At 43.7% G+C, this 23,513-nt stretch overlaps 1 protein-coding gene across 1 annotated transcript in view; it reads right to left on the reverse strand.

Annotated features, from left to right (window-relative positions):
• mpped1 (metallophosphoesterase domain containing 1) overlaps window positions 1-23,513 on the reverse strand; it is an 80,916-nt gene that overhangs the window by 53,407 nt on the left and 3,996 nt on the right. Inside the window, exons 2-3 of the mRNA XM_078242965.1 lie at window positions 22,890-23,071; window positions 2,618-2,843 (exon numbers count right to left, since the gene is read on the reverse strand). Coding sequence (XP_078099091.1) covers window positions 2,618-2,843; window positions 22,890-23,071 — 408 coding nt within the window. The remainder of the gene's footprint in view (window positions 1-2,617; window positions 2,844-22,889; window positions 23,072-23,513) is intronic.

Here is a 23,513-nt window from a genome sequence, read left to right on the forward strand (position 1 = left end):
AGCAGATGGAGGGAAAGAAGAAGAAAGAGCAAAGGATAGAAGAAGGGATAATTGAAGGATGCAGGAAGGATAGAAGGAGGAGGTAAGGTAGGAGGGAAGAGGGGAGCAGACAGTGCAGAGGGGGGGACACACAGAGCCAGCTGGAGCCCCTCTGTGCTGCAGGAACACACACACACACGCACACACACACGCGCGCACACACACGCACACACACGCACACGCACACACACACACACACACACACACACACACACACACACACACACACACAGCATCATACAGTCCAAGGCAAGTGAGAGCACACACTGGTGGATACACTCACAAACCCAGCACACATTCACACATTCAGACAGAGACACACACACACACACACACACACACACACACACACACACTTTTGTTCGTCACCTCATGTGCCCATTACACCAGCCAGGGCCAGCCGGTGAATCTGAATAAAATTATTTTTTCCTAAATCTCCCTCTGTCTTTTTCCTCCATATCAATCACCACCTCTTCGTTCTTTCCTACACCTCTTCTTTGTCCCACTTCTTTTTACTCTCTTCTTCTTTCCCTTCTTCCTGTCAGTCCACCTCAGGCAGCTCTCTGCAGTGGCTTGAGCAATAAACTCAAGGGAAGCTGCTATCACAGCAAACCAATTATCCTGCACTGGGGGCACACACACACACACACACACACACACACACACACACACACACACACACACACACACACACACACACACACACCATAGACATTGCCCCTGGGAACCTGTCACTAAACACACACACACACACACACACACACACACACACACACACACACACACACACACACACACACACATAAGATCATGGACCACCAGCTAACCACTTACATACTCACCCTCATATTACTCACACACATAGCAGACTGTCCACAAGGAGTTGTAGAAAAATAGAAAGCAATGTAAGTGGAAGCTAAATAAAAAAGTAAATAAATGATTATTTTAATGATTCAAAGATGCAGAGATAAAGTCGAAAAGAGAACAGCAGAAGAACATTTTAACTTTGGCACCAAATCATGGCTGGATTATGAGGCCTTGGGCCAAAATAAGCTGCTAGGCCCCTATCGACCCTATTCCTCCTCCTTACTTTGTAATGTGTACAGCTTGTTCTACGGTGTGGTACTACCTAGCCTCAAATTTGGCTATTTGACTAAAAACAAATCAAGTTAGGAATATGCAAAATATAAGCACAATAAAGGTCCTTTAACTATTTCTCATAATAACAAAAGCAGGAGGGGCTACCTTCTGTATTTATGCCCCAAGTAGATGGAACACACTGCCCGAGGACCTGAGAGAGACCCCCACACTGAACCATTTTAAAAGCAGGTTGTATTGCATATCTTAGCATTTGTATACTCTGCAATGATTGTTATTATGCCATTTGTATGTAAAGCACATTGTGTTGCATTTAACTATGTAAAGTATACAATGGGATATATATAAATAAAGTTGACTGGAACTTGACATGTGTTACCTATATTTTGATGCTAGTTCAGCAAGTCAATTATGGATTATATGAAGGTAGAACATGCACACTGTTAATACTTGGCATCTAGATTCTGACCTCATCACTCCCCAGAAGGAAGCACCAAGCTCACTACAGCAGGGATGATATTAATAGCCTCAAAAGGACAACACACAGCACAAAAACGCAGGTATAGTTGTGAATTCAAACACAAATAATTGAATATAGGAAAAAGATTGTGGTTTGGCGTTAGTTAAGAACGTTACGTAAGAAAGTTGACTTAGTATGTCATTTTAAAAAGTTGGGGACTTTTGGTTTCACGCATGACATGGACTTTTGCTCTTTAGACTACTCTTTACCATTGTTACTCTTTATACTACGTCATCTTACAACGCTGCGGTTGAGCAGTCTAATATTGACACGAATGGGTAATCCTGCCTACTATTAGATGATAACGGCCTACTGAGCCAACTAGGAGGTAGAGTTGGGCCACACAGCCTCACATCTACGGCAGTGATAACAACTGATAATGGCCATTCAATCAGCTGATAACATTCGAAGAAGGTGTTCGCAGCTTATCTGTCTGTATGGCATTTCTGGTGTGTGCTAAATGAGCATCAAATTATGCAGTGCTACAAGACACGATCAGTACGTGCTGACCTTTAGAGAGAAATATTTGTTTATAGTGTTGGTTGTTTCCCATGTGGTAAATGTTTTCTGCACACAGAGAGGCAAAAAAACTAAAAGCAAATTACTTATCTCGCATCTTAGCAGCAGCAAGCAAACGCTCAGGTCTCAGAAATGTGGATCCATCAACAATGGCTACCAAAATGTTTCATAGACCATTCCTCCCATACAAGACACTACCGGAATGAAATTGAGGTCTGACAATTCTGTAATTACAAGATACTTCTGTGATGATGTTCTTGAAACATGGGGCCACCAAAGTGCATCCTTGAAATGTAAGGCCAAAATATTGCATAACACTGAGCATATGAGTGTTATTTTTATAGAAGCTGGTGAATAAATGTCACTTAAAAGAAGTACTTTCTTCTGTACCTGCAGTAGGTGTTCGCTCTTGTGTGCATTGACGTGGCAGTGGTTACTCACCAGGGGGCGCCGTAGATCCTGAAGCCCCGTACGGTGACCTCGGAGTCCTGCAGGTAGATGCAGTTAGTGAGCAGCGACTGGACATTCTCGTAATTCTCAGGCTTCAACTTGGAGGCAGAGGGGAAGTAGTAGAAGTCCTGCTTGATCAGATCAGCCATAAACTCCTGGTCAAAGGTCAACTCATGGTTTCCGGCAATTACTATCTTGATGTCGTAGGGCAGGGTACCTGGCACGGGAGGAGAGAGGGAAGTAAAAAGGTGAAAAGGAGAAAAGGGAAGGACAAATGTGGGGAAGGAAGGCGGACAATAATGGGAGAAAAAGGTATGGAGAAGTAAGGAAAATGAAAGAGTGATTGGGGAGTGACAAGGAGGACGTGGAGAGGAGGCAACATTTGATTATGAAGTACAAATAAAACAAGAAAAAGGAAACGAAAGAAAGAGTGGTGGTAGACAGAGTGGGGGAAGGACAAGGAGGACAGGGAAAATCAGAGGACTATATGAAACCCATCCCAGACGGCTTGGCATTCACATTCGACATTGGCTTTCTCATTGTTTTCCACTCCATTTCTAGCAAATCTGTACATCTGTCTTAGCTTCCCTCCATCAGTCAAGGTCTCAACCCAGTGCACTGCTGTCTTCTGTTTATGGAAGCATAGCTGAACGTATCCGTCAGGGAATCTTTATCTGGAGGAATGATGAGGAGGGAAAGCAGAGTGATCATTGTGAAGTTTACGGCGCAGAATATTAAACATTTACCGACTATGGCAATTGCTTCTGCATCTTTCCTCCTTTCTCTCATCATCCTCCTCTAATCAAACACTGACTCCTTCCCCCCCCCCCTCCCCCCATATTCTGTCTCAATGGCTTTAATTGGCTATTCAGAGCCTGGCACAGCAGGGCGCGCGATCGATCTGCGCCCATCAAACACAGCGGCGCGCCGGCCTTTCACAAATCGACATGATGTTTTCAAAGCTCTGCTGAGGAAACGGAGAAACCAACACTGACTAACATCTGGGGGGTCTGCTTTGTCAGGTAGAGTGGCTGATGGCGAGTTCAATCACCATGGCTTCTTTTATTTTTATTACTGCTAGGGCGGCGCGGCATGCAGCTGAGCACATTGGTTTGTGTGTCAGCATGTGTGTTTGTGAGTGACTTTCCATCGTGTGTGCGAGTTTGCATGCATCTGTGCATGAACGTGTCATGTTAGTGAAAAGGAGTAATTAAACCGAGCTTTAGAAGAGGCTGACAGCCCGGCGACGGCTCTGTCATAACAGCCAATCACAACCCGGTGACAGAAAGAGAGAAAGACTGGGGGGGATAGAGAGAGAGGGACAGGAAGGAGAGAGCAACAGAAATACTTTAGGAAACCCAAAAATCCTTGAGTGTGAAGGAGGAATAATAACAAGATGAAAGCAGCTGTCAAAGAGTGCCCATCTTTGCAGTTTGGGCTGCAGCCGCCCTCTCTCCCCCCAACCCAGCTCCCATTTGTTTGGCAGAAGGGCTTGTGTTTAGTTGTCAAGCAGACACCAAAATAGACCCGTAAATGAGGGGCTGCACCTCCACAAAGGCACACGGACACACACACACACACACCACCGCACAATCAAAAGATATTTCCGATTGCTTTTCGTCAGACTTTGGCATTTGAAGTAACGTTCGCTCGATAGTCCATAGATAAACAAAAATGTTGTCATTATCTTTGATTAAATCCCTATTGGAGCTCACAGGACAGCTGAGCGCCTGTATTTCTAGCTCACACAAAGGATTGAAGGTAACGGGGCTGTCTTCTTACCAAAAATGCATTACATCATCACTGTGTTTCTGCACTGAGGGTCCTGAAATCCTAATATTTACCCCTCGCTATTTTTTCCTCACAAATATTGTGAAATGTATTGCCAGAGGAAATATAGAAATAGTCAAGTAAAAATTACACTTTTGGAACCATAGTGCAACTTTTGTTGGCTGCAAAAACTTGGAATGCACTGCACAAACTACTTGGAAAACTGTTTAACAATGTTCAGCTTTTTGTGCAGCTCCTAACACACTGTACTGGTCATTTCAGTAATTCAAAAGTCCTACATGTGATATCTACCCATGCTAAATGTTTTGACAAAACAACAAAGGTTTTAAGATATCCACTGAGAAACTCGGAAACTGCAATGGTAAAATGACATTTGACAAACTGTTTCCCTCTGAATGAAAATGTACAACTATACATTTGGATGAACTTTTATTCAACGGCAAATTAGCGTTTCAGGCTAACACAAACTGCAGCTGAAAGCCGTCCAGCTGTCGGCACTACTGGAAGGCTTTTACTGTGAAGCAGCTGCAGGGACGAGATGTAGTTTTAACACGGACTACTATTATTACTATTCATAGTTCTATTATCTTTATTTTTACTGTAATTGCCACTGTTCATCATGCCCACTGCTATAATTATTTTGAATCATATTTCTATATATCTGTCTGTATCTCTCTTTCTGTCTCCCAACCGGCAGCGTCAGATGGCAGGCCGCCAAAAGTCAGGTTGTGTCTGAGCTTTCTGTCTGTTAAAAGGATGTTTTTCCTCGCCACTGTCACACCAACTGCTTGCTCTTCAATAAAACTGAATTGATCCGGAGCTTTGATTCTCTGCCCGAACCTAATTTTTCTGGGCTGTTATTTCTCAAAATTCCTGGCTCATTTCCCCATTGTTTTTTTTTTTTAATTATTATTATTTTTACTTATAGTCTGTGGAATGTCATGGATATTGTATGGACTATGTAATGCTGTGTGTGACCGCTCTATTCTGGATATCTATTAAACTTACTGTGCGTGGATAGAAAAAGCACACGGGTAGAGACTATCGACATTTGTCTATTGTCTTATTGATTTTTCACTGCTGTTCGAAAATCCAGTCTCTGGCAGCAGTTGCCTAGAACAGTCTTGTGGACAGTGAAGATTCAGGTTTTTAATCCAGCTCTGGTCCAAAACTGCTGCCGTGGTCCGGATGGTCCTAATCTATTTAAACATTTTCTAATAGGATTTATCTTTTTATTATTGTCGACTATAATATACCTGGATATACCAGATATTTTTTAAAGGCCATTTAAAACTATCCCTGATTGATTTTTTTGTCCCCTTGGTGGCAGCAGAACAAGCTCTAAACACAACATTTACAGATTATCCCTGTATTTGTTATTTGGAGTTGTGTTTCTGTCCCCCTGATGAATGTAAGTCCAATATTCACTCTGCTTTTAGCTCTGGTTTGGTCTCCACCAACTCCTAAGAAAAATGTCTGATTCTTTAGATGCCAATTGCTAAATTTGTGGACCGAAACAAAAAGAAAACTAATGAGCTGAACAATGCTGGAAAAAAAAAATTCGTAAAAAGTCCCATAGATATGCTTTTAGCTCTGGTTTGGTCTCCTCCAACTCCTGTGAAAAATGTCTGATTCTTTTGCTGCCAAATGCTAAATTTGTGGATCAAAACTAAAAGAAAACTAATGAGCTGAACTATGCTAAAAAAAAAAACCTTCGTAAAAAAAAAAGTCCAGTAACAATTCTTTGTGATTTTGTCAATATGAACAACCCTTTTGACATTACACTTCAACATTTGAGCCTTTTGTTTATACACAAATATTAATAGTGCCGTTTTAAGAATAAGTTGCATTTATTACACAGCCATCTCAGGCTGGGAATATCCAAGGTCGGTGCTCAAAGCATGTACAAATCTTGTTTAATTGCATCTTATATGCCTGACAAAATGCTACACATTTATCAGACAACACATATTTTCTCTGCAGCCTTAATGACGACTGTATTAGTTTCTGGGGAAAAAAAGCTCACCAGGAAAGGAGCCAAGGAGCTGCATGGGAGCGCATATCCACCTTGTTTAGCTTGTTGTTTCAGTCTTTGATGACTGGAGCAGCCTGAGTGTGAAGTGATCTGAAACTACATCTACAACAAAAATGCAAAGTATATATGAAGGAGAAGCCTTTAGTCTTAAAACAAAACAAAAGTCAGGGATATTATCTTAGGGGGACCTATCTCCACGGCGCTGCGGGAGAAGGTATGGCATTTCTTTAAACCAGGGGTCTTCAACAATTTTTAAGCCAAGGATCCCTTAACTGAAAGAGAGACGGATCAGGGACCCCCTACTACATATATTGTAAAAAATTAAGTTGCATATTAAACTGGGCCTACAATAATGTGTGGGGTTGCCTAAAGCCTTTATACATACCTTTTTTTGCAGATAACACTAAGCTATTAAAATAATAATTGTTGGAATGATTTTATACAAAATGTTTTAATGTTTAACATACATGTGACAAAGTAATTACTTAGGATCAACTGTATCTGTGGATGACTACCTTAGTGACTACCTTACCTATAGGCCAGAAAGCCTATCATCAATGGGTTTTTTTCACAAATAGGCTGATTTGTATTGGCTTATAGTAAGTTGGATTCATGTTAAGACATTTTAGTTTTTTGAAAAAAGGACAACCTAGGGGTTTCGGACCCCCTGTTGAAGATCTCTGCTTTAAACAAATCCAAATGTCTTGGGCGGCGATAAGCAGCGTACGGAGTCTCAGGAAGGAACTTGTTTTGGTGGAACATGTGTACGTTCAAAAGTAGTTTTAGTCGTGCAACAGAAAACTCAGATTGGACAGATAGTCTAGCTAGCTGTCTGGATTTACCCTGCAGAGATCTGAGGAGCAGTTAACCATAGTCCTCATAGTTTAGAACGGCAACACAAAGAAAGCAGAAGTTGACGGACATGAGGCTGAAAATGAGGGACACCCGGGCGGAACTATCCCATGTATGAAACTAGACTCAGGGGTGGCACATTCACAGCCAACATTATAACCTTGTCTACCTTCATCTTCAAATGAACATAAAGAAATGTAATGATTCAAAGGGAATCATCCGAGGCTACCACAGTGATGATCAAAGACAGACAAGCTGAGGAAGAATGAAAGCTGCTTTGGGTGAGATCATCAGCTAAATGACTAAAATGCAAACATCAAAAATAAGTAAGGGGAATGAATGTACAGTTTGTGTGTCTATGTACGCGCATGCGTGTGTGTGTGTGTGTGTGTGTGTGTGTGTGTGTGTGAGCCTGAGGAAGACAAACAGCGAGGCAACTTGGTGCTCATAAATTGTTTTCGACAAATAAACACTATCTGTGTCTCCTCAGGAATTCTGCAACATGAGCAGTTTTTCACCCATGAAGTTTGACAGCCAGACTGAGCGAAATAAATCGCAGGGAGAAATATAAAACTCACACACACACACACACACACACACACACACATGCTATTACTTAGCAGAATTAAATTGCAATTTCATGGATGAAATTTTAGAAAGTTTCCCCCCGTAAAAAAAGCCGCAAAATGACAAGGTGTGAATACCAACTAGCTGAACACTACATAGTTAAGTCTGACTAAAAGCAGCCAATGTGTGTGCATCTGTTTCAACTGCTGTCAATATATAAAAAATTAAAATACAAAGACAAAACAAAGAAATTAAACAATACCGTCTCGTATTGTGTGTCCACAAAGAAAAAAATCAATCACAAAAAGACAATTGCTGCATCAAATGAAAATGAATGTGTTGCTTCTGTGACAAAAGACCGAGAAAAAAGGATGTGGGTGGAAGCGTGTGAGTGCAGGGTGGGGGTGGGGGGGCATCTAAACATTTGGGCAGACATTCCCCCTCCTTGTCGCCCCGCCATCTTTTGTCTTTGAATTCAAAAGACTGCTTTTGAGCAACAAATACTTTCAATTTGTCTGTGAGGGAATCAGCGGCGGCGCAAGGAGGACGGCAACCTCCTCGTGTTCTGCCACATCCAGAAAATAACAAAAAGAGAGAAAGTGAGCAAGGAGGAGTGCAAATGTTGGAGGAAAACATAGGACAGCGCAGGCTAAAAGCGAGGCTGCGTTAAGGAGTGGAAACAGCTGGTCTACGGCTTTCCTTCTGCCCCTTCATCCCTTTAGTCCTCTCTGGTGCTTTCTCAATCCCTTCTCGCTCAGTGTCTTTGCTCTTTTGTCAAGTGCCTGCCGCCTCCAGTCAGACACATCCCAGATTTGCTGTCTTGTTGCCACTAAAACCTCCATCCTCCCACAACCTCCACAAGGCGGCCTGTGTAAACGTGTGTAAATGTGCCACATGCCGCCTGCAGTTATGTACATGATGCTGAGGGTCTGTGCATAATCATATTGTTTGTGTATTTTGACAGGTGAGTGTGTATTTGTGCGTGCGTGTGTGTGTGTGTGTGTGTGTGTGTGTGTGTCTGTGTGTGTGTGTGTGTGTGTGTGTGTGTGTGTGTGTGTGTGGACTTCCACCCCCGCCACAGGAAATCTTTCCAGAGTTCGGCCACCATTGTTCCGAGGCTGCGATGGGTGGTCTGCTCTTTGAAGAGGAAAATCCCTGCTCTGCCCAAAGCTCTGGCATGTACAGGAGGATTACTACCCATTGTGTGTGTGTGTGTGTGTGTGTGTGTGTGTGTGTGTGTGTGTGTGTGCTCTTATATGTGTGTTTGTGTACATGCAGGGGGAAAAAAGACAGAAATGTCCTGCCTGCCAAGACAAAGTTAATTCCTAAGTGTGTGTGTCTGCATAGATACCAAAAACAAGTAGCCAAAAACCCAAAACGTCCTGCCAAATAACTTAATACCAAAGTGTGTGTGTGTGTGTGTGTGTGTGTGCACAGTTGCAGAAAATAGGGGCCAAATATATCCTGCCAACCAAAAATGATTAAATTAATAGCAGTGTGTATGTGTCAGTATGAGTGAATGCATGTGTACGAAGAAGCAGCAGCCAAAATCTTCTGCTAAAATAAAATAAAAGGAAAAGTCCAGTCTATTACAACTTGGATCTTATTTCGTAGTGCAGGAGCATTTATTGTGTGTGTGTGTAGTTAAAGTGATTACAAAGTGTTGCGTTCTTTATTTTAAATGAGCACATCTGTCCACATCTGGAGCTTTAGTCCATCAACACAGTTGTGTGTGAGGTAACGTTATTGAACGTTTTTCAGCTGCTTTTAAAACGTTGTTTTGCAGGGCCAAATTGTCTTTTTCTTTCTTTAATTGATGCATCACTCGAGGCCCTTTACCCTTTCATTTTGTAAGCTTAAGAACAAGTGTCCTAAGGGAGTAGTTTGACATCTCAGGAAATTTGCTTATTTGCTCTCTTAATGAGAGCTGAAGATCAATACCTACAGAAAGCAGCGCCAGGAGGCTATTAGCTTAGCAAAAAGAATGGAAGCAGGAGGAAACAGTTGGCTTGGCATTGTCCAAAGTAAAAAAAAAATACGCCTACTAAAGCTCACTGAGTCTGCATGACATGAGTTTCAGCTCAGACAGGTTAAAACCCAACCCTTAGGTTAGCAAACTGGAACTGAAAACGAAGACTAAAGGTGGTGGAAGAAATATTCAGATTATTTACTTCAAATAAAACTAGTAATACTACACTATAAACATATTCCATTACCTGCATTCAAAAGTTCAAAAGATGATACAAGTATGCAAGTACTAGCAGCAAAGTGTACTTAAAGTATCAAAATGACAAGAACTCAGAACTGAAAATGGATCCTGTATGCATCAGCAGGTAAGCAGTACTTTAATGTTGTACAAACTGTAGCTATAGGCTAAATGTAGTGAAGTAAAACTATGTACATTATTCCCTTCTGAAACTTAGTGGAGTAGAGGTATGAAGTTATATTAAATGGAAACACTCAAGTAGAGTACAAGTACATTCAAATTGTACTTAAAGCTTTAGTGCGTGCCTGTTCCTGTTTGTGGCCATGTCGGACTTTGTTGTGTCAATGAATAGATGGCCCAAATTCTATAATACCAAACTCTGTCTACGTTTTTGCATGCACATATGCCCGTGTCTACTGTATATGTGTGTGTGTGTGTGTGTGTGTGTGTGTGTGTGTGTGTGTGTGTGTATACACCCCACAGTTTATGTGTGTCTTCTTTACGTATAGAACATAGTGAGATTAAAACCAAACAGCATAGCTTTAGCCGGCCCTTTATCTGTGCGTGCATGAACAGAAATGCAATAATTCAAAGGGAAGCTTCAAAAGCAACGGCACCGATGTTCAAAGACAGACAAGCTAAAGACTCAGCTCGGATCAGTCGTAATTCCTATACAGCATGTGTGAGTCAGAGACAGAGAGGGAAGACTGGATGCGAGCGAAGGAAGATGAAGGAGAGAAAAGCGGAGAGAGGTGAGTAAGGGACAGACAGGCAACAAGGTAGAGATGGATGACGACGGAGGAAGAGAAGCGGCGAGGCTCCCGCCTTCTCACCTCGGCTTAAACTTAAGACTCGATTCGTTTCATTTAACTCACCGCCCACACACTGCTGCGTCTCATCATACACACACAAGCAGACGCAAAACAAAGACAGCCGGCAATTATAAGACGGCGTACACAAACACCGCCTACTGAGCCACGCATCCAAAACACACATTTTATCTGAGTACAGCAGCACCTCCTAACACTTCACAATGTACTCACTGAACATAATGCATTTTACACACACACACACACGCACACACACACACACACACACACACACACACACACACACACTAAGACACAAACATACATTAGGACACACACATAAAGAAGCAGTGACAAAGACAGATACAGCGCTTCATCAAGCGGCCTCGTAGGTGGTCTCTCTTTTCTCTGTCCCTCTCCTACACTCCATCTCTGTCTCTTTCATCCTGTCTGCTCTGCTTCCGCGTTCGGTGTGAAGGTGTGACGATGTCACCTCCAGGATAATGTGGTTGAAGATTAAGCCGCGACTTTCAGAACGAGCGACGTGGGCTTCTCATGAATGCTGATGAATTCAGTGACTGGCCACTCGCCATCTGTCCCATGTGCCAGAGTTCTACTGGCGCCCCATTTAGCCAAAATGTGAAACTACAACCCTCGTACGCTGCGGTATTCGGCAGAATGTACCTTTATGCTTTTGTCAGAATAGATGATCGCAAACAAATTTACGTGTCACTGTTCTGAAACCAGTTATAAGTTAATGTGCTCAAGAGTATTCAAGATTGAAGTGTTTTTCTGTTTCTTTCTATTATATTTTAATTAGTGCTGTCAAACGATTAAAATATTTAATCGTGAATAATCGCATTAATGTCATAGTTACCTCGCAATTAATTGCACATTTTTATCTATTCTAAATGTCCCTTGATTTATTTTTGTCCAATTATCTTTTCTCATTTTAATGCTCTTATCAACATGGAAAAGTGGATCGGCCTGGCTTTGACGAGGGGGCGGAGAAATGGCATCAGCTGTGTGCTTGGCCATCAGCTGTGTGCTTGGCCATCAGCCGTGTGCTTGGCCATCAGCCGTGTGCTTGGCCATCAGCTGTATGCTTGGCCATCAGCTGTATGCTTGGCCATCAGCTGTGTGCTTGGCCATCAGCAGCGTGCTTGGCCATCAGCTGTGTGCCTGGCCATCAGCCGCGTGCATGGCCATCAGCCATGTGCTTGGCCATCAGCCGTGTGCTTGGCCATCAGCCGTGTGCTTGGCCATCAGCTGTGTGCTTGGCCATCAGCTGTATGCTTGGCCATCAGCTGTGTGCTTGGCCATCAGCCGCGTGCTTGGCCATCAGCCGTGTGCTTGGCCATCAGCTGTGTACTTGGCCATCAGCTGTGTACTTGGCCATCAAGTGGTATTTCAGACTGGACGTGCTGCGATGATAGCTCAGTTCACAACGACAAAACACATAGATCACTTTGGTCTTGTCAATGGAACCATTTGGCAACGTTTTAAAAGTAAACTTTCCATTCAGAATCTTATTGGCATCCATTTCGGCGTCTCGCGCTCGCCGTCCACTCAAAACGTAACGTTAGCCTGCTACTCTTTGGCCGGCTCGCAAGCCCAAACAAGTGTGTGCGGCGTGCCTGTTGTTTTGTTTCCGGTCTAGCTAGATCCGGTGTGGTGTTGTAGTTTTTCTAACGTTACTAGTTGTTGCAACAGCATGTGAAAAAAACTACAAAGTTTGCTAGGCCAAAAAGAACGTTACTCTAGCGATAAATAAATTGACACCGTTAAAATGGGTTTGCGTTAACGCCATTTATTATTAACAAAAAGACACATCTGCAGCCATTCAACCAGCTAAACTAGCTTACAGGGCGTCCCCAGCACCCCACTCCTACTCCCAACCAGTAAAACATCGGATTTGCCATTTGGGATTGTTGTGGGAGTAGCAAGTGTATCTGTGAAGTCGTTTAGGGGCTGCCGCACAACAACAGAATTTTGAAAACGCTGTTTGTTGTAAAAACGTAATGCCAAGGAGTACTGACGAGTCAGGACTGAGCATGTGTTGCTTGTAGCGATGAATCCACAGAGAATAATCACCCAACTGTGCAGGTCTCCTCAGCTCCTTGCAGCATTTTAGAGTCTTTTAGCTCATTGTTTTGGTTTTCTAGTCCACCACTTTGTCTTGGCCTGGTTTGGTTTAGTCTCATAGCTCTCATCAACTTTGTTTTGTTTTCCACAAGGCATCTCTGATAAACCCACTGCCTAACACCAACAGCAGACACTCACAGTTAGCAACTAGCTGGTGATCAGGTTTTCTTTTTCCCCTGCAACATGCATTGACTTAAAAAAAATCTGATCTCATTTGTTGAAACAACAGCTGTAAGCATTGCAGACGAGCTAGTAAAATGAAGCATTGTTGTTATAATGTGGCGCCACATTTGCTTGACTAATCAAGACGGACAATTACAGACTGACTGATTCCCATCTGACTCCCCTCCGTGTTTCACTCTCCAACAGCTTGGCCGTTTGTTTGTTTGCTAAGTATTTCTGCTTGACAGAAAGGGTTAATGCAGATTCAGCAACAGTTTGGGTCCAGAAAATTACATGCACTGACGCTGACCCAAAAAACAAATCTGAGAGAGAGAGAGAGAGAGAGAGAGAGAGAGAGAGAGAGAGAAAATTATAAAAAAAAATTCCATCATTCCATAAGTGATATCCACAGAGGCTTCTATCTCTTCCGAATGTTTTCTGAACTTGGAGGAAATTAAAGAAAATAACACACACACACACACACACACACACACACACACACACACACACGCAAGGAACACAGTCTTTCAAGTGTGCAAATAGATGACACAAAGGCAGTAAGGGACAGATGGGAAACGGTTTGCTTAAATTTACAGTCACTTGAAATTCTGTCGAGTTTTCCAATATTAAAATCCATAAAGGAGTGTCAAAACTCCTTGTTATGCTCTGCTCCAGCAACTCTCACTGCTGGGTAAAAATAAGGAAGGGAGGTGAAGAAAAAAAAAAGATAGGAAGGAAATAAGGTACAGAGAGAATGAGAGTGAAGGAAAAGTAGGCTTTGGGGAGGAAGGAAGAAGGAGAGGAGGAGAGAGGGAAAAAGGGAGGAAAAGTGGCAAGAGAAGGAATAAGGAGGAAGGAAGGAAGGAAGGAAGGAAGGAAGGAAGATAGGGAAGGAGGAGAGAAGAAGAGTGCGCTAGAAAAAAAGACAGCAGTCATGAAAGTTTAATGCCCTTGCTGTTACCAAGCTAAAGGGAGCAAGCTGGGAGAACGAGTGAAGCTGAGGAGGTGAAGAGGAGGTCCAAAGGGGAGGCGGGGGGGGGACGCAACAGCTGACAGAGGATAGTGATGGAGGGCCAGAAATCACACACACACACACACACACACACACACACACACGCACGCACGCACACAAACACACAGACACACACACGTAGCTGCAGAGGTAGACGGGAGACATACACTCCTTCTCCACGGGCAACGAAAAAACACACACTCGCATTTAAAATGCCTACACGGCAATCGCATCATGGTCGTCACTTATTTATTATTCAGCAGTTTAGGGGAACAGAGTAGAGCAGGGGCTAAATAACGAGTTGTAGACCTCGCAGCCCAGAGTCAGAGCGAGAGGCTTGTGGTTGTTTCTTTATTAAGGGGACACTGAGACATAATGTTAATACCAAGACGAAAGTTGGAGTTCCATTGGTTTTAACAGTCTCCCCTGTTATAACAGAATTTGTATGCATTTTACAAACAAGAACCTGAGGTACTTGAACTCCTTCACTTGGGGTTAAGGACTCATTCCGTACCCGCTGTAGGCACTATACTCACTTGACTTACTCTGAAAGGTTTCCATTCTAATACATTTGACTGCTATTTTGCTGTGACTTTGGTCACCATTAGAAACCATTGTATCTGTAAATTGTAAATCTGAGCTGACAACAGCTACTGATCTGCAGAGGAGCAAGCTAAGCATTCAAGCCCACAGGTGTGGGCCTAATTAATGGAGTATTGCAGCGTTCCTTAAAAAAAAACTCTGCTACGTGAAACAAATAAGGGATGATGTTTCTTTTTTACCTAGGGTTCATGAAAGAGAGGAAATGCCCTGAATACCCACAAAGACAGAAAATAACTGCAAATGGCCAGCTTTCATTGATCTGTCGTGAGTCTACAGTATTTTGGCCTGCGTGTGGTCAGTCGCTGAACTGAAAGTCAGACAGACAGACGGAAAGAGCGAGAGAACAAAGCCTTTAAGAATTAAAACTGCTCCTCACTTGACCTCGCGTCAACTCGGCAGCACAATGATATCCATATTTAAACAACATTCACTGCAGTAGATTCCTGCTCCGCTCCTCTAGCTCACGCTATCACTCGGCATGAATATAGACGTCACTCAAGTCTACAGCGAGGGCAGCTCACACAAACAAACACGCGAGCACTCAGAGAAGCGTCGGCTCGGCTTACGAAACCCTTGTGGATGCCTGTTGGCGTGTGTGCGTTCACAGCCGCGGGTGTGTGCTGAAAGCCTGATCAAAGAGGCCATTATTGGAGACAATTGGACTGAAGTGCTGCTGCTCACCAGCTTAAGGCTTGCCCCTCGCCCTCAGTAACCCTTTTTTTTCCCTCCTCCCTTTCTATTTCTCAATATCTCTCCACTGTCTCTCCTCTCACCTGTCCCGCACAATCTGCCTCCATCCCCCACAATCCCATACTCGCTCCTGCACACACAGCGGCTTTTCAACATCGCTTACAGTCGTCCTTTTTAGTATCAGACACATGCACGCACACACACAAACACGTACACATACACACACACACACACACACACATTCTCAGAATCTCTCTCTCTCACACACACACACACACACACACACGCACACACACACGCACACACACACACACACACACACACACACACACAGGCTTATGAAGAAAAACAAAACGTATGAAGAAAACAACCACCAATGAAAACATATACTGTAAAAATAAAAGTTGATTCATGATTATTTATCCTTTAAGGACCATGCAGTTTGTTTGCACGTTTTAGTTTCTTAACTACTAATTATGTAAACTTAACATTTGATGCCATGTTTAAATGCTGCACAGTTTTTGCAGAATCCGCTGGTTTCCATTTTTGTAAAGAATAGAACTCCCTTGGCAGACTCTTGCTTGACTTGTGTAATCAGCACAGCAAATGCAAGTCTGCATTCATTTTTATTACATTATCATTGCTTGGTAATACAGCAGATCGTCCTCACCCAGTAAACGGCTATATAGGTCGATTGTGCAAGCAGCCTATAACGACCCATATTTACATTAACCCTTTTAGGCGACAACCTCTAGTGGCCCTAGTAATCATCGTTGGAGCAAACGAAGAATCAGGTGAAGAAGTATAAAAGGGCAAAACTCCACGTAAAGGGGCAAACACAGGACTTTCCCCCAGGAGACCGGCGTTTGTGTCCCATGTGAAACCATTGTTTTGTCACCTGCTACTGAAATAATGTTTACACTATTAAAGGGAGGAATCGGAGGAGAAGAAATCATTCTAAAGGCGCTGACACACCAACCCCATTATCGGCTGTCGGACAGTCTGGCGAGGTCGGTGACTCGAGTCTGTTGGGTGTGTTCCATGTCGTCTTGTTTTTGTCATTTGACTTGTTGAATCGGCCAGTGGGCAGTCGGACTCAATGACCAATCTGATTGGTGGAGTGCTAGCCCTTGACTAGCGAATCAGTGCACGAGCTGACAACGCAAGTATCTTCTTATTACTAGCCATCGTATTTTCTTCCGTTCGGCGAGTAATGACAACAACGATCCTTCTTGACTACTATCAACACTCTGATGAAAATAATGACTGACGACAGCGTGCTCTGTGTTTACTAGGTCTAGAGAGATGTTCCGTCATTTCCCGTTTTCATTTTTTGGGCGACAATACAGATTAGCGCCGCCTGCTGTTATGGAGACGTATAACGTCTCGCACACGCGCAGAATGTACGCTCAAGGCGCATCTTTTCGGGGTGTTCCGAGGCACTTTTTTGACCAACTCGGGGAGACTGATCAGTCCGACTGCCTTTTCTGCCGACGGTCGGCCGTTGGGTTGGTGTGTCAGAGCCTTTTGGAAGCAGTCCTAAGTAGGAAATTATTGTGAATAGGCCTTCAACTAACAATTATTTTTGTTATTGATAAACACCTTCACCATTTATTCTATAATTTCCTTTACAAAATACAAAACAATTGTCCATCATGATGTTTCTGAATTACTTGATTAGATTAATCAAAGATATTTGGTTTATAACCATATAAGGCAAAGAATAGCAGCACGTCTTCACATTGAGAAGCTGAAAACAGACAATGATTGGCATATATATTCTTGGTAAATGACTTCAACAATTAATCGTTTATCAACATTAGTTTTAATAGTTTTCTTTTAATTAAATCCAGTGGGGGGATGTAATTAGGTACATTTACTCAAGTACAGTATACTTAAGAACCAATTTGAGGTACTACTTGAGGTGCCACTCTCTACTTCTACTCCATTGTACTTTTTACTCTACCACATTAATCTGACAGCTTTAGTTACTGTTTTGATCGTTTCTAGTTTCTAAAATTAGAGGATTTTTTGAGTAATGAGTACTTTTAATTTTAATACTTCAAGTACATTTTCCTGATTTTACATACTTTTATATAAGTAACATTTTCAATGAGTATTTCTTCGATGTGGTATTAGTACTTTTACTTAAAGTGCTCATATTATGCTCATTTTCAGGTTCATAATTGTATTTAGAGCTTATATCAGAATAGGTTTACATGGTTTCATTTTCAAAAACCACCATATATTTGTTGTACTGCACATTGCTGCAGCTCCTCTTTTCACCCTGTGTGTTGAGCTCTCTGTTTTAGCTACAGAGTGAGACATCTCACTTCTGTTCCATCTTTGTTGGGAGTCGCACATGTGCAGTAGCTAGGTAAGGACTACTAGCCAGTCAGAAGCAGAGTATGAGGGCGTGCCCTGACAGTACCTAGGTAAGGACTACTAGCCAGTCAGAAGCAGAGTATGAGGGCGTGCCCTGACAGTACCTAGGTAAGGACTACTAGCCAGTCAGAAGCAGAGTCTGAGGGCGTGCCCTGACAGTAGCTGGGTAAGGACTACTAGCCAGTCAGAAGCAGAGTATGAGGGCGTGCCCTGACAGTACCTAGGTAAGGACTACTAGCCAGTCAGAAGCAGAGTATGAGGGCGTGCCCTGACAGTACCTAGGTAAGGACTACTAGCCAGTCAGAAGCAGAGTATGAGGGCGTGCCATGCTAGCAGCTAGGCGAGCATTATAACGTGTGTTCCAAAGTGACCACGTTTGTCTCTGAAGTAAAGGCTGGACTACAATAGAGCTGTTTGGAGCAGTTTGTGAACAGTGTTTTCTGTTGGAGATGGTAAGTCCCTTTGGGGGGGGACTTTGGGCTTTTTCACTTTGTAAACCTATAACGTGCACAAAAAAGATACATAACACAATAAAGGGTGAGCACTTTAAGTAAAGGATCTGAATACGTCTTCCACCACTGACTAAATCCAATTGTTTGTTTAACAATCGATTAGTAAAAACCTAAATACGTAAGGTAAAATGACTCACAAAAAGCTAACAAGACTGCACCACTCACTCTCTAACTCAAGTCTTCATACAGTGACTGACAGCTGGACCTGCATGGGTCACCATGACAACAGAGGGCAGACATTTGACATCATCTCCAGGGCTGTGAGCTGTGAGTTTACCCAGGTTAGGCAGCCCTTCTCTCGGGAGAAGTCTTCCTCCTCCTCTTCCCTCCACTCTAGTCCTTTTAAACTTCCACCTCCTCTTTCCCTGCCATCCCCTCATTTTCCAACTTCCTTTCTCCCTGCATGGATTTCATCTCATGCCTCCTCAGTCCTCCCCTCTTTTCCTCTCTTCTCCTCGCCTACCCCCACACCCCCTCTCCTGCAGCGTTCACCATCCCTGACAAAGCCTTGAGCGGCTGCCAGCGGCCCCCGAGAGCCGGCTGATTTCCTGCTAAAAATAAGAGCTGAGAGAAGAATAGCTGCCACTGAGGGCTGAAATTGGAGAGAGGTTGGAGGAGAACGTGATAAGAGAGAGAGACAGGCAAATGAAAACTCAACACTGAAAGGAAGAGACGATAGAGGTGGAAGAATGAGTTTGAAGGAGGAAGAAAGATAGAGGGAGAGAAAGGGGACAAAAGGAGAAACAAAAAAAAATAGGAGTGAAAGAGGAGGTACAGCAAAGACTGAGAAGAGACTCCAGTGGAGGAAAGATAAGAGTAGAAAGTTTGGGGAGCAGATAGCGCTCCCTGACCAAGGCTCAGTTTGAGCCGACGCCTCCGTAATGAATACGCTAAACCTGATCTTCCTGTAAATCTGCAGTGCACACATTAAACAGCAGGAGTTACATTCATCTACAGAATGGAACGGTATGTGTGTGTGTGTGTGTGTGTGTGTGTGTGTGTGTGTGTGACAGAGACGAGGAGCAGGATGGAATGAAAGAATAGGAATAGCCAGATTATAAATATTTATACGAGCAGACGAGAGGAAGAGGAAGAGCTGGCAGAGTTGCAGGGGAGAAGGAGAGAGGAGAGGAGGAAGAGATGAAGAGAGGAAAGAGAGACTTCAGAGGCAGCAGCAGGCGCGTTTGGCTCGGCTTATCTTTTCTTTGCCGTCTCTCCCGTTGCCTTTCTCGCCGCTGGAGTGCGGGCTAGCGGATTTGCAGCTTGTGCTCCCTGTAGCTTGCATGTGTGTGTGTGTGTGTGAGGAGGGGAAGGACAACAAGTTCTCCCCTTATCTCCCCCCCTCTCCTTTCCTCTCCCTCAGAGAAAGACACAAATACACAAAGGCCTGTGCACCCTCTAACAAGCTTCTACCATTCCCGGGGAGGTTTGTGCCGGTGTGGATGACGCCTGCGACAATGATGATGATAGTGATGATAGTTGGACTGCTCTGCTACCTCCACTGTTGTAGATGTACTGATTCAACAGTTTTTTCGTACGAGGTCACCTCATTCCCGCTTCCAACAGATATCCAGTAGCGATGATAAGACTTACACTCGCTCCCAACTCGGTACAGAGATAAGATGCTTCCACTGGAGGCTGGCGATGCAGAAAGTCAAAGAAGAAAAGTCTGAGCTCGGTGAAGTTTCTACGCCTCTGCCTGACAAAAGGAAGTCTGAACACTAAATAACCTGCTCTTTATAGTTACAGTAATAAACCAGAAATATTGTATTATTATTATTACTAAATATCTGATATGCTACCCTTTAATGCTTATTTATATCACATTTTAGTTATTCAACATACTAATGGTGGTCAAACATATGAGAACAACCTCTGCTTTGCAACTGGAAAGCTTTGACTTAACTCAAATTCTACTTATATTTGAGTTTAAGGGATGTCAACTGAGCAAACTCCATTCACTGAGGGCCAGATGTACGTACATTTGTGAATGTAGCGTTATAAGCGCCATGGCCAACCCGCAACACGTCATATTTACCAAACCTGCAGTTCATCGGGTAATCAGCGCTTTTCTCCGCCCACTATACCGTAAATTGTGCTCCACCTGTACGGTCCAAGCAGCGCATCCGGCTTTTCAAGATCCCAAATGTGTGCTCAATCACCCCCCTTGTCTTAATGTGTGCCCGGTTGTAATTTTGATGAGCTGCTGTTGTTGGGTTGTGTAATGGGGTCATTAGCCATGGTTGTTATTTCGGCATTAGTGGTGGGCAAATGTATGTATTGACTAGTGCGCTGTAGCAAAGCGTTAAGTACTTGTGCTATGATACGGCTGAGTGCAGACTGCGATATTCCCACTGCTGATGCTATGACAGTTTGAAATGATCCTGATGCCAATATTTGTAATGCAGCGAGGAGTTTAACAACTGCTGGAATGGAATGTGAACGCTGAGTCGGAGATTCAACGTCATCTTTGATTTCTTCCAGTAAGCACTGCTTAATCTGTAACGCTTAATGATTTTGTGTTCACTCAACTGAAAAAGTGTGAATCCTGTCAGCTCGTCTCCTTGGCCTATGTCTTCGTCTTGCTCGGATTACTGCTGCCATTTCACCAGGAGGCATATGCGAGGAAACCCGCTTGTGGCTTACACCTGCTTTTAAGAGGCGGAGAATTTTCACCGCAAAATAGAAGCGCGCTGTCACGGGCGTTTTTTGTACATACCGCGGAGTACATAATTAGGCACACTTTGCGCTTCCCCTCCCATCTCTTTATGGGAAACTCCCACTTTCCCCTTCACCCTCCCATGAATGCATATGCATTACACTGAAAAGCGCAAAAAGCGCACGAAACAAATACGCCTGAAGTGGGCGCAAAAGTACAACAAAGTTAGTACATCTGGCCCTCAGTCTTTTCTCGCCTCACAGTTTTCCTTGGATTGGGGTGGCACCTAAATCATGGTTGCAGCTGCCGCCGTGGTCTTGCTCGATGCCCTGCTATGCCCTACTATGCCACGCAACTCCCGCTACACCCTGCTATACCCTACTATGCCCCGCAACACCCCGCTACACCCTGCTATACCCTACTATGCCCCGCAACACCCCGCTACACCCTGCTATACCCTACTATGCCCCGCAACACCCCGCTACACCCTGCTATGCGCTACCATGCTTCGCAACGCCCCACAACAACCCGCTACACCGCTTCTATACATAGTACACCAGGGGGAGTGCATACACAGATTTGTTCCACACAGTTTGTTTTTGCAGCAGATGCACAGTTGGTGTGCTTGTAGCGTGTACAGTCACTCACCACGCAGACGTCTGCACAGGGACATGGACAAATGATACATTTTACACGGCACAGACCCTCACGGACATGCTAATGCGGCGACCATGAGTTGGCCTTGACAAAGAAAACTGGCTATGTAGGGAATGTAGTAAGAGGATGTAAATACATTAAATGTAAGTTGTTGAAAAATGCCATCTATAATAAATAAATGTAATGCAAACAATTAATTTGGGATCATCTCCTCCATCATTTAGGCTTTTGAAAACTGAAGAATGAACCTTTCTAGCCTGGTTTGTTTCAGCGGTTTGTTCCTGCTGTTGGTGTTAAACCATACAGTTATGAACTGGGGTGTCCCTGCAGTCTCTGTCAGAGCTGAGAGGACTGTAACACAAACCAGACTCACACCGCACCACATCACACTTAAAGGACCATACTGCGGGTTTTGCATGTTTAACACAAATCACATATAGGCCTGTTTTCCAAAGCACTGCATCAGTTTTTAGTTAGATTTTTTTCTTCATTCCAGGCAGCTGTTGGTTTCAATTCATATCAGTAGGTCAGGAAAATCCACTTGAAGAGACCTTCAGTCAACTTCATTCTTTTGTTTGTCAAATGTATCATTGTGTGGAAGTTGTGAGCAGAAAACCTCTTCTTTGTGGTGTGTTCAAGGAACTCCTTAAAGGTTTTGAGAATCAGCTTCCACAAAGCGCCGCATTCATGAGCTCTCTATTTAACACAGACGACAAACAATGAGCGGAATGTGAAATCTGGTTGCTTCTTACATTTTAAAAATATGCCGCTGAATCAAATCTCTGATGTTCTCAGAGCGTCCTTGAACTCATCAACTAGGGAAGGAAAGACTCTAATCTATTCAGTAAGCGAGGGAATCTATTAAAAATGTATTGCATTGGCATGCTTGGAAAATGATCATCTGTAAAGTAAAGTAGATTTTTAACTTGCAGTCAAAGTTCTAAGACATCCAAAACCACTGATACCGTTCTTTAAATGGTAGTGGAAAACCCTGAGATTCTGAAAACGTCAAAGAATCCTCTCCTATTCAAACTTTCAGTATTGCAGCCAGAGTGAGTAAATTTAGCCAGGCACTGACCCTGGCCTCATTATTCGAGTGTCACAAGGGGAACCTAGTTACAGAAAACAGGGCCCTGGCCCGCCCTGGATCCAGAGCCACAACTTTCAGAGATGCTGACCTAGCCAGTCGTTGAACTTCTTGACCTCAGAGGGCAGTCCCAGCTCAGTGAAGTCTCCGGCGTGGATGAACACGTCTCCGTACGGCATTTGGATGCTGTCGGTGCGGGAGTGAGTGTCCGAGATGCACACAAAGCGGGTGTAGCCCGGCGGCTTGGGCGTGTCGTGGGGCATCGGGTCCACCCTGAACCGGGGAAGAACAACAGAAGACAAGAAAGTTAGGGGAGAGAGGAAGGGAAAAGGGGTCACACTGCGGCTCTTAAACAATGCAGGGGAAAGAGACACAGCACTGCATGCAAAGTCTCTCTGGTAGACAAGGGGAAGACAATGAAAGAAGTTTGAGTTAGTATCCAGCAGAAAATCATCCCCACAGACTCAGAGGCAGAGGAGGAAACAAGAGACATAGCGAGAGGCCACAATAAAAGCGCGGCGCTGAGAGAGAGAAAGAGAGAGAGAAAGAGAAATGTGCAGAGATAGAAAAAGAATAAAAGCACAGATATAGAAAAAGAGTACAGTCCTGTGGGATTTCCAGCGAGTGTGCAGATCCACAGGGTCTCCAGGGGGAAGAGGGGAGCTGGTGAATAACTGTGGCCCACTTTAGTGAGCTCTCCTCCAGGTACGATTAC

Source organism: Sander vitreus, chromosome 23 (genome assembly GCF_031162955.1).
Source record: "Sander vitreus isolate 19-12246 chromosome 23, sanVit1, whole genome shotgun sequence".
NCBI classification, from domain to species: domain Eukaryota; kingdom Metazoa; phylum Chordata; class Actinopteri; order Perciformes; family Percidae; genus Sander; species Sander vitreus.